The sequence below is a fragment of the Cyrtonyx montezumae genome, unplaced genomic scaffold (assembly GCF_038088225.1).
Source record: "Cyrtonyx montezumae isolate F1298 unplaced genomic scaffold, pur_monq_1.0 scaffold_3, whole genome shotgun sequence".
Lineage (NCBI taxonomy): Eukaryota > Metazoa > Chordata > Aves > Galliformes > Odontophoridae > Cyrtonyx > Cyrtonyx montezumae.
This window is the reverse complement of record NW_027072034.1, coordinates 22,656,663-22,670,520: the sequence shown is the minus strand read 5'-3', so window position 1 is coordinate 22,670,520 and position 13,858 is coordinate 22,656,663. Positions and strand designations below refer to the sequence as shown.

Below are 13,858 nucleotides of genomic sequence, written 5' to 3'. Positions count from 1 at the left end.
TGTGCAGCTAAGATGATAACAGTTAGACTTATGCTTTCTCCATCATTAGTCTTCTTTGTCCTTTTCTTCCTGTGCTCTTTGCATGTTCTTTTCTGTTAGGTGGGCAGTAAGTGGTCGTAATCCTAACATAGAGGCTGCTCTCTTTAATACCTCAAACAGGCAGTTTGAGGTATTAAATCTGTCACCTTTTTGGGTTGTCTGCATCACCTCATAAATGGCTGAAGGCTTGAGTCAGACAGCTCTTGCATGCAGTAAGCCTTGACAATAGCAAATCCTTACTTTCTTGAATCTCTGCTCCCTGGTTTCAGCCCATCTGTGGTTTTGGAGCTCTCAATTTCAAACATGCTTTCCAGATTTCTATTGAGCTATAAATGTTTATGTAGCAGTAGAGCATCGTGTTTATGCAGATGTAAGGGGATAAGGAAAGGATTCTAAAGGCTGAGCTTATCAAGTCTAGTTTTGGGTCTGTGCTCTGGTATCAGTCGCATCTGGGATGGTTTGTCGTCATTGTCACTGACTGTGTTCACCATTTATCTTTCTGTTGTCTCAGTGTTAGTGTCAACAGCCTCAGTACTGTAAAAACCTATTTCTATCCGGTGGACTTCCAGAACAGGTAGATAGATGCTGTTTCTAGCAGATCTGTTTCAAGTGTCCTTGTTACAGATCTTGGATTCAGCCTAGTCAACTGTCACAGTAAGTTCCGTGTCCCGGCCTTGTGTGTGGGTAAGGTGCCAGCTGTCATCTTGGTTCCCAAGGAGACAGAAGAATATGGATTAGCCAGTATGTTTTAATGCTGGGACTTGTGTTATGAGTGATATACAAGGTTTCTATGACAATTTACATAATGGGATCTTTTATGATCCTGAGGTAGGAAAAGAACATATTTATCTTGTCTACATCTCATATTTTGGTATTTTTTATGTTCCCCGTGTTGGGCAGGGTAGCACCAAATAGTGATGAACAGTGCCAGACTGGCACCTAGTGCAAAATATCATGATTTGACCTTGTTATGACTTTGATGTTCTACCTACCTGCAGGAGGGAGTCCCATTTAATGTGCATACCATGTATGGATCGTTTGTGTGGATGCACTTGCATAATCACAATGTCTTTTACTGGTCAGCACTTTAAATGGAGGACTTTGAGTTTGTCCAGATGCATCTCTTAATTTGGGATAAGTTTCCTTGTGCATGTGACAATTAATGTCAGAGATGACACACTGGGAAGCATTGCTTCATCATACTGAATTTGGGATATGGAGTGAGAAATTCTCTAGTGAGAATTTCTTTCTCTCATTTGAGTAAATAAAAGATGGACTGACCTGTCAAACGATAGATCTCCCCTCACATTATGGGAACACTGTAGACCCTAAAACTCATTCTGTTTTCTTCTTTTCCTCCATTAGCATTAGGGCAACATTCATTCTGTTCTAACGTGCTTCTATTACCAGTTTCTTCAGCCATTCATCATAAGGGTAAGGGTTGTAATTTCCACAGTGACGTTTCCATGTTAATGATAGAGAACCAAATGTTTTGTGTTTTGACTCCCAAATAAGTCTGTTTTCCTTGAAAGCAGATGAAAAGCAGTTGTGCAGTGGATGAAGAATACTTCTATGATAAGCTGAGTTCAGGCAACTTCCTGCCCCAACCCAAAAGTGCTTAAAGCATGTTCCAATCTAATTAGAAAGCAGAATAATGGAGTTGAACTGTGAAGCAGATATCAGTACTAGTATGCCACCGTGATGCATGCTATAGATGTTTATATCTTCATTCCTGTTCAACATCTACAGCCTTTGAGAAGTGCAAGGTTTTTCAGCTTCTCCCCACCCTTTGGTTCTGAACTGCTGAAGTTTCATGGCAGGATTTATGGCATCTTGCCTGTGTCTTATTTCAGTTTCCCACCAACAACAGGAAATGATCTTGTGCGTTGTATCAGCTATTTGTGTACGATGTATTTATATCACTGAAAGCAAAAACTGTGACCAGCTTCTGAGAAAGGTAAAATACTGAGTAGCAAAATTTGAGGCTTCTCTTTCCTGGAAGCAGTTCTTCCTGATGTTGTGAAACCATTGAAGGATGTGATTCTATTTATTTATTTGTTGTTGTTTTGTTGTGGATTTGTTTAAAATTAGTATTAGAACCCTTAGAGTTGGAAGGGACCTTTAAAGGCCATCTAGTCCAGCTGGCCTGCAATGAACAGAGACACCCACAGCTAGATCAGGTTGCTCAGAGCCTGGTCCAGCCTGACCTTGAATGTGTCCAAGGACAGGGCATCAACCACCCCTCTGGCCAACTTGTTTCAGTGCCTCATCATTTGTATTGTAAAATACTTTTTCCATATATCCAACCTAAATCTCCCCTTGCTTTAGTTTGAAACCATCTCCCCTTGCCCTGTCATCACAGACCCTGCTAAAGGATCTGTCCCCTTCTTCGTTATAACCCCCCCTTAGATAATGAACAGCTGCTATCAGGTCACCTCTCAGCCTTCCCTTCTCCAGGCTGAACAGCCCCAGCTGTTGCGTGGAGGGGACGAGGTGTGTGACTGCTGTGTACTGCAAGTGGCTTTCCCGCTTGGAGTCCCCTTCTTATGTGAGAAAGATCTTGCCTGATGTTGTTGGCTGGATTGGAAGTTAATTTTAAAAAAAGTGATGTATTGCAACACTGTCTCTTGAAAAAAACCTTATGTTTTTGCACACTCTTTTGTGTGGCTGCAGATAGATATGAAGTATTCTTATTGGACAACGTTGTTGCTTGTGTTAAACAGTTTTCCCATTCAGAAAGAAATAATGAATACACTGTGTCACTTCTATTCCTGTGCAAAAGTGCTAAAATACTCCGGGCTGTTCTTTCTTCCTATCAATCAGTGAGAAGAGGCTAATTATTGGCAAGGTTCAGACAAAACAGTCCTTGCAAAGAGGAGATCCCATACCAAAACTTTGAAACACAAATTCGAACATTTGTTTTTTTTTGTCCACCAGCTATTCCAACTCATAAGTCTTGGTGAGTTGGTGCTGGATAGAGCCTTTCATTTCTATGTGCCTGTTGTGATCTTCTGAAGCTCACATTTGTAGGAAGTTGACTTTTTTTTCGATGGCAAATGTAACAACAGACGATTAATTGTTAACTTGTATGGTAACTAACCTGTCATGGTGTCCTCAGAAGCTAAGTTGTGCCTTTTTCTTCCCTTTTTATCTTTTGCTTTGATCAGCTGGAAGAAGTGGCAATGTCTTGTTTAGATTGTGAAAGCGTGGTGGTGTGACTTGCAGTTACAGGGCAGAGGAGGAAACTGGGAAAAAATTTCCTAACGTGGCAGCATCCTTAAAATCTTCCTGTCTGACTTCATGGGTTCTTAATTTTGTACTATAACATACATAGGCTGTGCTGTGAGATGTATTTTGTTTTTTGGAGGCCTGACTTGGATGCAAATGCTTCCAGAATGTATCAGCTGAATGCAACCCATCTGGTCGAGTGCTTTGTCTTTGATGGCATTATGAGTCGACGTCTAAGAAAAAAAGTGTTGGAATGTGGTAATTTGCAGTACTTCCATGGCGTGCTTCCACAAATTCTGATAAATTTTACTGCTCAAGTATTTCCTGAGCCAGAAATGATCTTGATGGATTTCTTTTATTTCAGATCTTATTTTGTTCCATTAGTTTCTCCAGTCCTTAATGGCTTTATAGAGTTCATTGTCTGCAATATCATATTACAGTGTCTGCCCAGGTTTGTCTGCATTTATATAAACAAGGCTCAAAACATTATTTTTATCTCCAAATGTGGTAGGAGATAGCAGTAATCAGCAGTAGCCACAAGGCACTTCATCATGAGAGATCTCTGAACTTGCTCAGGTGATGCATTTTAGGCTTGGGCTCGGTAGGGAGTGAAGATTGGACTGATGACTTGGAAGTTGATTTGGTAAAATGAAAAGTATACAGAAGAGATATTGAAAGATTGTTTTCTATTTCAGAAGAGCAGGCAGAGAGAAATCAGATCTGCAGTTGAAGTCAGTCAGTTAATTAGAGAACTTGGATATGGAGGTGGCTTGGAATTTTTGCAGGTTAAAGAGAAAAATAGTTTTGTTCAACCCATTTATGCCATAACCAGGTAAGTAAGCCTTCATAAGAGGAGATTAGAAATGAGAACTGGAATGAAATCATTGAATGGTAGAATCCTTAGAGCTGGAAGTCATCTAGTCTACGAACCTATGAACCTAGTCCCACTCCCATGTAATGAACAGAGACACCTACAGCTAGATCAGGTTGCTCAGAGCCTGGTCCAGCCTGACCTTGAATGTGTCCAAGGACAGGGCATCCAACACCCCTCTGACCAACTTGTCCCAGTGCCTCACTACCCTTACTGTAAAAAAAAAAAAAAAAAACCTTCTTCCTTATATCCAGTGTAAATCTCTTTTAATTTGAAACCATTTCCCCTTGTCCTGTCACAACAGACTCTGCTAAAGAGTCTGTCTGCTTCTTGTAGCCCCTCTTTAGGTGCTGAAAGGCTGCTGTCAGAAAGAGACTCTGTTAAAGCTTTGTCTTAGGTCATACTGGTTACAAATAAAGCTAGAAGTGTGTACATAATCAAAGAAATTCCAATTTTGTTAACGTTTTCCATTGAGGTACAGGGGTAGTTTGTTCAGATGAGAATTAAGGTTCTTGAAAATAAGTATAGTGTGAGATGTGTGTAGTGCTGATTATGAGGGAAGCACTGGGCAGGTGATGTCAGTGGAGAAACTGCAAGTTTCTCCAATTCTTGATGGTGACTGGGAATTGACTCTAGCATTGGGGGGGTGGAGGGGGGAAGAAAAAGAAAAAAGTTAAAAAGTTTACATGCCAGTAAAATGTGCTGATGATACAATACTGAAGGGCAACCATTATACTTAAGAGGGTTAGTCCATTACTGAAGAACTCTGTGACCTTGAGGATTTGAATTACTGAACAGTGTAGTATGAAATGCTAGGTACAGTAAGTGTGAATTGTTATAAAGAACCTGTCCAATAGGTTGGGCTCAGCTGAGTGTGAGGCATGAGGCCAAGTTGAACAAATACTGGAATATTTTGACCTGTCTTTTCTTTCTGTAGAAGTGAGCAACACTGATAACTGAGTGGAGTATTGAGAAGAGTACATTTTAAGAGCAATATATTGTCCTGGCTGATTAAGGTCAGGAGTAATGAAAACAATGTAGGACTAGTACAGAGAAGTTACTTATAACTGGGAGAATGATGAGTCTGCTTGTGATAGAAAGTGAAGGGCTGTGAGCAATCCAAGAGAGAAGTGCTTGTGATGGATGCTTAAAGTGTGAGAAACCATCTAACACACCATCCTGACTAACATAAGGGCATCATATTTTTTTGGTAATCATTAGATGTAAGTGTTCCTTGTTTTTTTTATTTTTTTTTATTTTTATTTTTTTATTCTGCTGCAGGATGGATACTGTGGCATACTTTGAAACAAGTGTTTTAGTGACAGAGTGCTTGGCTACTTGCCAAACAAGATGACTTTATCCTTTTGGAGCAGATGTTGCAGTTGTGTTCTGTGGTTTTTCACAATATTCAGTCTGCTCTGTTATGCTGAGGTTCTTAGATCTGTTCCCTTCGTTTTGTATTATAATATTAGTAAAAAAAATGCTATGTGCTTTCTGAAAACTTGTGGAGCAGACTCAGCAAGAAGGCAGTGACAGAATCTATGGAAAGTCTTTTTCTCTGTTCGGTCAAATGGAGAGACTTTTTGTAAAGCTATTTGTATATTTTGGCTGTGTTGAAAGACTTTGCAGAAACAAAACAAAAATTGGCAAGGATCCTTCCCAGATGTTATCTTGGGAAAATGAATGGGAATTGGCCACTCATGTAATTGCACATTCCAGCAGCTCATTATGTATCTGGAGGCCTGATCTGTCCATTTATGAAATAGAGCAGATTATTAAAGAGAGACCAATGAGTAGTTTTCCATGCAGACAAGCTGCCAGTAGATTACAGCTCTCCCTTCAAGCACATGATCTCCTGGGAAGAAAATTTGGACCCTCTCACAGAAGGGATAGACACTCTTCTTGGAACAGCTGCTGCCTCCCATGGCTCAGAACAAAGAAAGTTGAGGAGAAGTAACTTTTTAAGTTTAGTATTAAGATATGTGCTTACAAAACTTCTGATTTTGGAAGGAAAAGGGGCTTTAGTAATAAATATTTTCACCAGGCACTTGGGTTGTGTGGATAGGCTGAGTGTGCACAGCTTCCGTGTCCATGTCAGCTCAAGTCTTAACACAGCATGTATGAAAAGACAGACCAAGAGTTGTTTGCCAAAAGAGAAAGTATTTGATGCGAACACCAAGATTTTTGTATAGATGACTTATTCAGAGACAAGTCTGTTTTGGATATTGGTAAAGGAGCATTCTGTGGCACATGGGGAGAACCACTTCAGTATGAATTGATTTAGTTTTGTGACTTCTTGGAGGTGGAAGTGCTGGTAGGTGTTACTGTGGGGCAAGCGGGGAGCTACATGTGCTGGAAATAGTGAAGTGCTCTGGTTTGGCTTCCAAGTGGGAGATAGATTAGCATGTTGTGTATGTAGGATGTAATAGTATGTAATTCTCATTACATTGAAATTCAAGCTCATTTTGATGGAAGTGAGTTGGATATATTGCTCTATTGGGTGACAAAAGCCCTTGTCCTTCTGTTTGTTTCCTTAAGCTAACTTTGGTAGAAAGCTCACAAAGATTCCTGGGGGAACTTCCTGGGGCTACTGAAGCCCCACAGCTCACATTGATAAGTGTGTTTTGCAAGAGTGATCTCACTAGTCATCTGTTCCTGGCTGGAATCATCCTCTGAAAAACGTCATGTCTCTTAGCTTACTTTAAAGTATTAGATGTCATAGTGTACTCATATTTTTTGACACCTAACGATAGTCCAGACTGCTCCACGAACGTACTCCCTGCTATATCCGTGGACTCAGGCAGTCACAGTTTTCTGATCCTCAAAACACCTTATTCAGATGTGAAACCTGTGTGGTTTATAGCTTCACATGAACTAAAATGTCTTCTCGGGGCTGCAAGGATTAATTCTGCTACCTTTGAGACACAAGCAAAAATAGACATTAAGTGTAGGTGGGAGGTGCTTCATAAGCTAAATTTAACTGCTGAGGAGGAAATGTCTCAATGCTTGTCTGTGGTAGCTTAGAAACTTTTATTGCCCCATTATTGTTCTGCAGAGTTTGTGTAAGTAATATAAACTGTTTGGCTTAATGCTTATTTACTTATTACTGATTTTCATTTTCCTCATATGAACCTTTTTCTATACTAATGATGTATTTTCACTTCAGTTTCTATAACCTCATCCTTCGAAGAATATTAACACATCTTTTCAGGTGTTTGATTTGAAAGAATCTAAGTAATGCCATTCTGTTTCTGTCTTCCCATCATGCCTATTCCCTCTAGCTACAACTTTTCCTGTTCAGTTTTAACATGCATTTTGATTAGCTATAAAGACTCCTTGCTGTTAGATGGAAAAGTTGCACGCTGTAACTCAGCATCTGTGCAGTACAAGTGCAAAGTAGAAGAGCAGCAGTAGTGAGCTGAATAATTGGTAGAGAAGAACAAGCAACTGTGGCAAAATAGTGCCTGTAGGTCTTGCATCCTTTTTTAAGGAGACATGTTTAGGTGTGCTCTTGATTTTCGTGTGACTGTTCAAATCAAGGTTTGGTTTTTTTGTTTGTTTTTTCCCAAGGAGTGAATGACTTTACCCAACTGAGAGAAGACGAAAAAGAAATCCAGGTCCAGGAAGAACGTGGGGGCAGGAATATGAAGGAAATACAGCAGTTCATGCAGATAGTCTTTAGTAGAAGACAGTTAAAGAGAATTACTTGCTTCATCAAGCAGTAAGAAGTAGTAGTCAGTGCACTGAAGGGTGGAAACAAAATCCTTATAGGATGAGGTATGTGAAAAATTCAAAGGAGAAAAGGAGTAGGACACAGCATTCTGGGAAAGAAGCGATTTAAAGAACAAGGAACAGCAAAGTTAGTTAGTTTTAATAGAAACCAAATCTTTGTGTGGATCTGTCATTCTCAGTGCCTAGGTGTGGTTTATTGGACAAGAAAAATGAATTGAGGTAATAGCATTTTCTCATGCTGGATGGGAGAAATCTTGGTCTCAGGGACTATGACAAATTTGTACTTTATATACAGGGAAGCATAAATGTTGCAATATGTGCACATAGGGGAGGTAGGAAGAACACATTAATTATAGAGATAGAAAAAGGGTAGCTGGATAAATAGGACTGTACAATTTGAAGGGTTTGCAGCCTTTAAAAATGTCAGATTTCATTTTAATGTTACAAATACTGAGTAACTTTTCTCTTATTTTTAACAGACTCAGAAGGCAGATCCAGAAGAACTGTTTACAAAACTGGAGAAAATTGGTAAGGGCTCTTTTGGTGAAGTTTTTAAAGGAATTGACAATCGGACTCAGAAAGTGGTTGCTATAAAAATCATTGACCTAGAAGAAGCAGAAGATGAAATAGAAGACATCCAACAGGAAATTACAGTGCTGAGTCAGTGTGACAGTCCCTATGTAACTAAATATTATGGATCCTATTTAAAGGTAAGATGCTCAGAGTTGATGGTCGTTTAATTTTTTTACCAGTAATTCTTTTCCAAGTTATCCAATCATCCTTATCTTCAAGGGCAGTTTCAGTCAAACTTGGTTGAAGAGAAATCTATTTTTACTCTTTCAGTTCTAGAGGAAGAATATATTATTGTATTTTTGTGACATGTGGCAGAACTTAATGGGAAAATATGCATGTCTCTGTGCAAAAAGAATTAATGTAAATTACATTAATTTTTTAAGCTTCTAAGTAACAAGTAATGTAGATTCTCCATATGTTAGGGGAATGCAACATTTCAACTGTTGGTCACTTTCAGAAAACTAAGCCTAAATCTGCATTTGAATTGTCAGAACATAAAAAGTGATGCAGTATCAGCTGTTCTGCAAAACTTGAGCATTTTTCTTAAAGTTTGATTAGCAGCAAAAGTATACATCAATTTTCTAAGGAGACTGAACCTAGTCTTGAGCACAATTATTTTAAAATAAAATAATAAAAAAAAATCTACAAGCGTTAGCCAACAGTACATTAGCTGTAAGTGAAGCTAATGGAAGGGTTTTCCATTAGTTGCTTTTTGGATCTGCTTCCCTTCCTTGCCCTGAAATCCTCATGAGAAATTTAGATTTCAGGTTCCAGTTTTAAGTATGCCGGATAGAAGTTCAATTGTTTGTTTATTTAATTGGCTGGATAGAGTGGCTTATTACCTCTAGCAGGCATGAAAAGTATTTGGAAGGTTTTTGTGCTGCTTTATCTCTTTCTCCCTTATTCGGGTAGCTCTTTATTTTCTGGCAGTTAGATGACAAGCTGGGTGAGAGATTGTGCTCATGAAAGGACTTGGAGTTCTGAGTAGGCAAATACTTCTGAACTAACTTTCACTCTCTCTTTGCTTTTGTGGAAACATTCTGCTTCACCAGCGAAGATGTGAAGGTTCTGGAAGGCAGACCCCGATTTTTATCTGTGGATTTTATCTGAATGTAGGAGATGTGTATCTGGAAGGCAGACAGGGAGTCCTTTCCTCTTGTGCTCAGAACCAGTTTGCTTGGACTGCATATCACTGAAGGCACTGTAAATGGTTTCTGACCCAATAACCTGTCACAGTACTGTACTTGTGTATGCATCCTTCAGACTTGAGATGTGTCATGTTGTGGTTTAACCTCAGTAGGCATCTAAGCACCGTGCATCTCTTGCTTGCCACCAGTGGGGCGTGAGGAGAATCAGAAAGGTGAAGGTGTGTGAGATCTTATGGGATGAGATAAGGACAGCTTAACAGGTAAAGCAAAAGCCGTGAGCACAAGTAGAGGAATTCATTTTCTGCTTCCCATTGGTGGGCAGATTTTGAGTCGTTTCCAAGGGAATGGGGCTCATCACACATAATGGTCTCTTGGGAAAACTGTCACCCTGAGAGCATTCTGTCCTTCTTCAGCATTTATTGTTGATCAAGGTGTTGTGGGGTATGGACTATCTCTTTGGCCTGCTGGTATCAGCTGTCTTCTCTCAGCTACTTTGAAGAAAATTAACTGTATCCCAGCCAAAACTGGGACATACAAGGAGGAATATAATTCAGTATAGTAGACTGGATAAATTTGCCATCATAGCTTTTATAACTTCTTTTGAAATTTGTCAGTCTAAGTTCAGTAGTAAAGTTTGTCTTGTAGGAAAGCAGAAGTGGGATTAGTCTCTTTGCTTCGTATCTTTTATAGGAGAGAAAGCAAAATCACAGAAAATAAGTGACATAGAATGCAAAAATAATAGAATTTTGATGGGAATGCTACTTAGTAGTTTTTAAAAGTGTAGTATTGGTGTGATTGAGAGTCCAGTGTTCAATTTTTGACCTGAGTGAACATCATCATTTAGTGAAAATTGTGGAGCATCTGTTGTTTTTGCAAAGTGAAGGAGGGAGGATAGAGTAGGGCATGGTACTGTGATAAGTATAGGCTGGAAGGAAGTTCTGTGAGAGGTGCTTGTGCTTATTGTTGTGAGAAGGACCTTCTGAAAATATTTGTGCCTTCAGCGTGCATTCAGCATTCCTTCTGTTAAGTGCAGCAATCTGATTTTTCCATCTTGATGTGTCAGTTTTCTAAGGTACTGCACTAACACTGGCTGTATTAAGATTCAGCTGTTCATGGAAGAAAGCATATCTTTCTAGATGTACTGCTAATAATTTCAGTTCTTTATGAATTTATATTGTTTTGCAAGACACTTTGTACTACAGAACCTATAGTATTCAAAACAAGAATTCCTTTATGCTGTTAAAAATTCATATGTGGTAATTAGATGATGTTGATGCGATAGAAACTTTCAAGGGAAACGTTATGCAATTGTGTTAGCTTATTAAAGAGTAAGATCTATTATTGGATAATAATTACGTGTCATATTAATGTAGATATACTCAAGAAGGAAAGCATTAATGTTTAAATGAATTTATTCATAATCTAGGCTGGGAATCTCTGTTTATTGGTTGCAGATCTTTGTTGCCTTTGCAGGTATTGAGGGTACTGAGTCTAACATCTTTTAACTCTGTTTCTGATAGTGTGATATCCATTGCTGGAAAAGTTCAGTTTATTGATAAGCCATGTCTTGAGTGATTAGGAGATTATTGCTTCCATGACTACGTATTTTAGTAGTAATTATGAGGAAGATACTATTTTATTTATTTTTTTCCTCACAACATGGGATTCTTTGAGGGGATCAAGTAGGAATTAGGATGTGTTGCCGTATTGCCCAGCACTGCATTAATTATTCTCTAAAGCCCATCGGTGCGATGAGTACTGGCCATGTGTCTGCTGGATCAGTCCCACCTGGGACTCTGCAGACCTGATGATTAAATATTTCGTGTCTGTTTCTAGAAAAAAACTTACAGAACTGTGGAAGACCTCTCATCCTTTAAAATGTTTGACAGATTTTAAGAAGCATTCTGTATTTTCACCAAGGGTGGTTAATGGACAGTGCCATGAAAAAATACTATATTTATGAAGATTCCATAGGTGGACAGAATATTTAGGTATTTGATTGATTTGATTGTCTTTGAGAAATCTTTCCCATATTGTTTTTCCTTCTCTGTTAGCCCACACCTGCTTCAGTTAAGCTGCATGACATGCTGTTGTGCTAAGGGAGCTGTTGCTTGAAGTTTTAGAAGGTTTCTACAGTACAGCTGTACTTGCCTGAGATCTCTTCCTGTTGTCAGGTGATGTTCATATAACAGAAGTACAAGTTAAAATGAGTTTTATCATTTAAGGAGTTAGTGACAGTTACTGTGCCCTAGAAATACACATTTTACAAAATTATTTTTAGTTACCTTTTAGAGCAGAGTAGTATACCCAAATGCTTTACAGATTTTTCTTCTTTTAAAATTGTTTTATTTTTTTCTGCCTTCATCTTTTCAGGGATGTTTGCTTTCTAGCTTTTTTTTTCTTTTTCTTGTTACATCCAGAGACAAACTCATATCTGTAAGTGTGAAATATTATTTAAGACATACTTTCTATGCTAAAGCAATAATAAGTGGTTTTCTGCCTGCACAGGGCAACTCTTCCCTCTAGACCTTGTTCTCTGTTATTGGGAGCTGCTGTGTCATTGCTGAGTTTGTTGGAATGGAAGTAATGAAGGGTTTTCATTTAGGCTTTTGCTATGAATATAAGCTCATGTGAGGAAGGTGTCTTTGTCAGAAACCCCAATACCTTTACCTAAAATAGAAATGTATGTGGTCCTTGCTAAGACCTCATTCTAAGTACAGTATCTTTGTGTTCTCACTGTGTTAGGACAAAAGGATTTTGTTGCCACTTGAGGTAGTACATGACTAGATAGTTGCTCTTTGAGCTGATTACAACAGTGTGGTTTATATGGGTGTGTATATCTAGAGTGTACATACCTTTGCCACACTGCATTAAAAACTTGTATCAATGTTCTTTATGAAGTAAACTTAATAGGCAGTTATTCCATTCTCTTTATTGTGGGAACCATATCTACTCCTTTATATCTTCCACATGTGAGGTTTGTCTCTTCTTGAAGCCTTCCAGTATTTAAAGGGGGACTATAAAAGGAAGGAGAATCAATTTTTTAAATGAATAGATAGTGATAGGATGAGGAGGAATGGTTTTAAGCTCAAGGAAGGGAGGTTTAGAATGGATGTCAGGGGGAAGTTCTTTACGGGGAGCTGAGGTGAGGTGCTGGAACAGGCTGCCCCAGAGAAGCTATGGATGCGCCATCCCTGGAGGTGTTCAAGACCAGATTGGATGGGACCCTGGGCAACCTGGTCTAGTACCAGATCTGGAGATTGGCCTGTGGCATGGGGGTTGGGACTTGGTGATCCTTGAGGTCCCTTCCAACCCAAGCTATTCTTTGATTCCATGATTCTGTCTGTTATCTGGTTCAAATGTGCCACGGACAGAAGTATAGCTCTTTTTAGATCCTTATAAAATGGATTTATGAAACCTCCAAGTCTGTTGCCTTATTTAGGTTTCAGGTACCAGCACCCACTGCCTTCTTTGTAATGGAATAAGGATTCCCTGCGTTTCTTTGTCAGATTTGTTTTTAAATAATATTCTCCAATCTTGTTTGCTGTTTCTCCTGAGTTTTGCTGTATACCTTTTGAAGAGTACTTCTGTTAACTCAAAACCTTTTTCTTTCTAGGAGCCTGGCAACTCTGCCTTCTGCATCTTACTCTTTTTCAATAGCTTAGATTTAGTTCTAAAGTTATTTCCCCTGTCCAATTTTAGACCACATAGTTTGGAATCTGTTTTAATTCCAAGGTAGAGATGCCCTTCTGATAAAGTTCCTTCACTTTTCTTAGTAACTTAAAGCATTGCTTTATTATAATTACATAATAATTTCTTATTTCTTTGGACTTGGATTCTTGTTTCAAAATAACGTAATAGAATTGCTTTGTGTTTTCTTCTTTTAAGATATATTATGGAACTAAAGATCAACAAACAGCAGCATCTCCAGGCTCATGGGTTTGTTTCTATTCCTCAGGTGTATATTCCTAGCATACTTTATAATGTTTGAGATGCACTGTTTTGTTTAAACTTCTGGACCCTGTGAAAACAGGGTTGTGGTTTATTTCCCCCCCCCCCCTTTTTTTTTTAATTTGGAGAATTTCCCTTTCTGTAAAATAAAGAATGCTTAAAGAAATATATTAAAAAAATATAGAAAGAGCTGACATTAAAGACAGCTGCTGATTTTGTTTTGGTATTTATAACTGTATCAATAGCTATTTCTGTGTCCAGGATATACTATGTGTGTAGCTCTAAGTCAAGCTGTTCATATATATACTGCAAGAAA

At 38.6% G+C, this 13,858-nt stretch overlaps 1 protein-coding gene across 1 annotated transcript in view; it reads left to right on the top strand.

Annotated features, from left to right (window-relative positions):
* The window catches only part of STK24 (serine/threonine kinase 24), a 52,771-nt gene that overhangs the window by 4,045 nt on the left and 34,868 nt on the right, over positions 1 to 13,858 (top strand). The window contains exon 2 of the mRNA XM_065740817.1: positions 8,350 to 8,580. Within this exon, the coding sequence (XP_065596889.1) occupies positions 8,350 to 8,580 (231 nt within the window). The remainder of the gene's footprint in view (positions 1 to 8,349; positions 8,581 to 13,858) is intronic.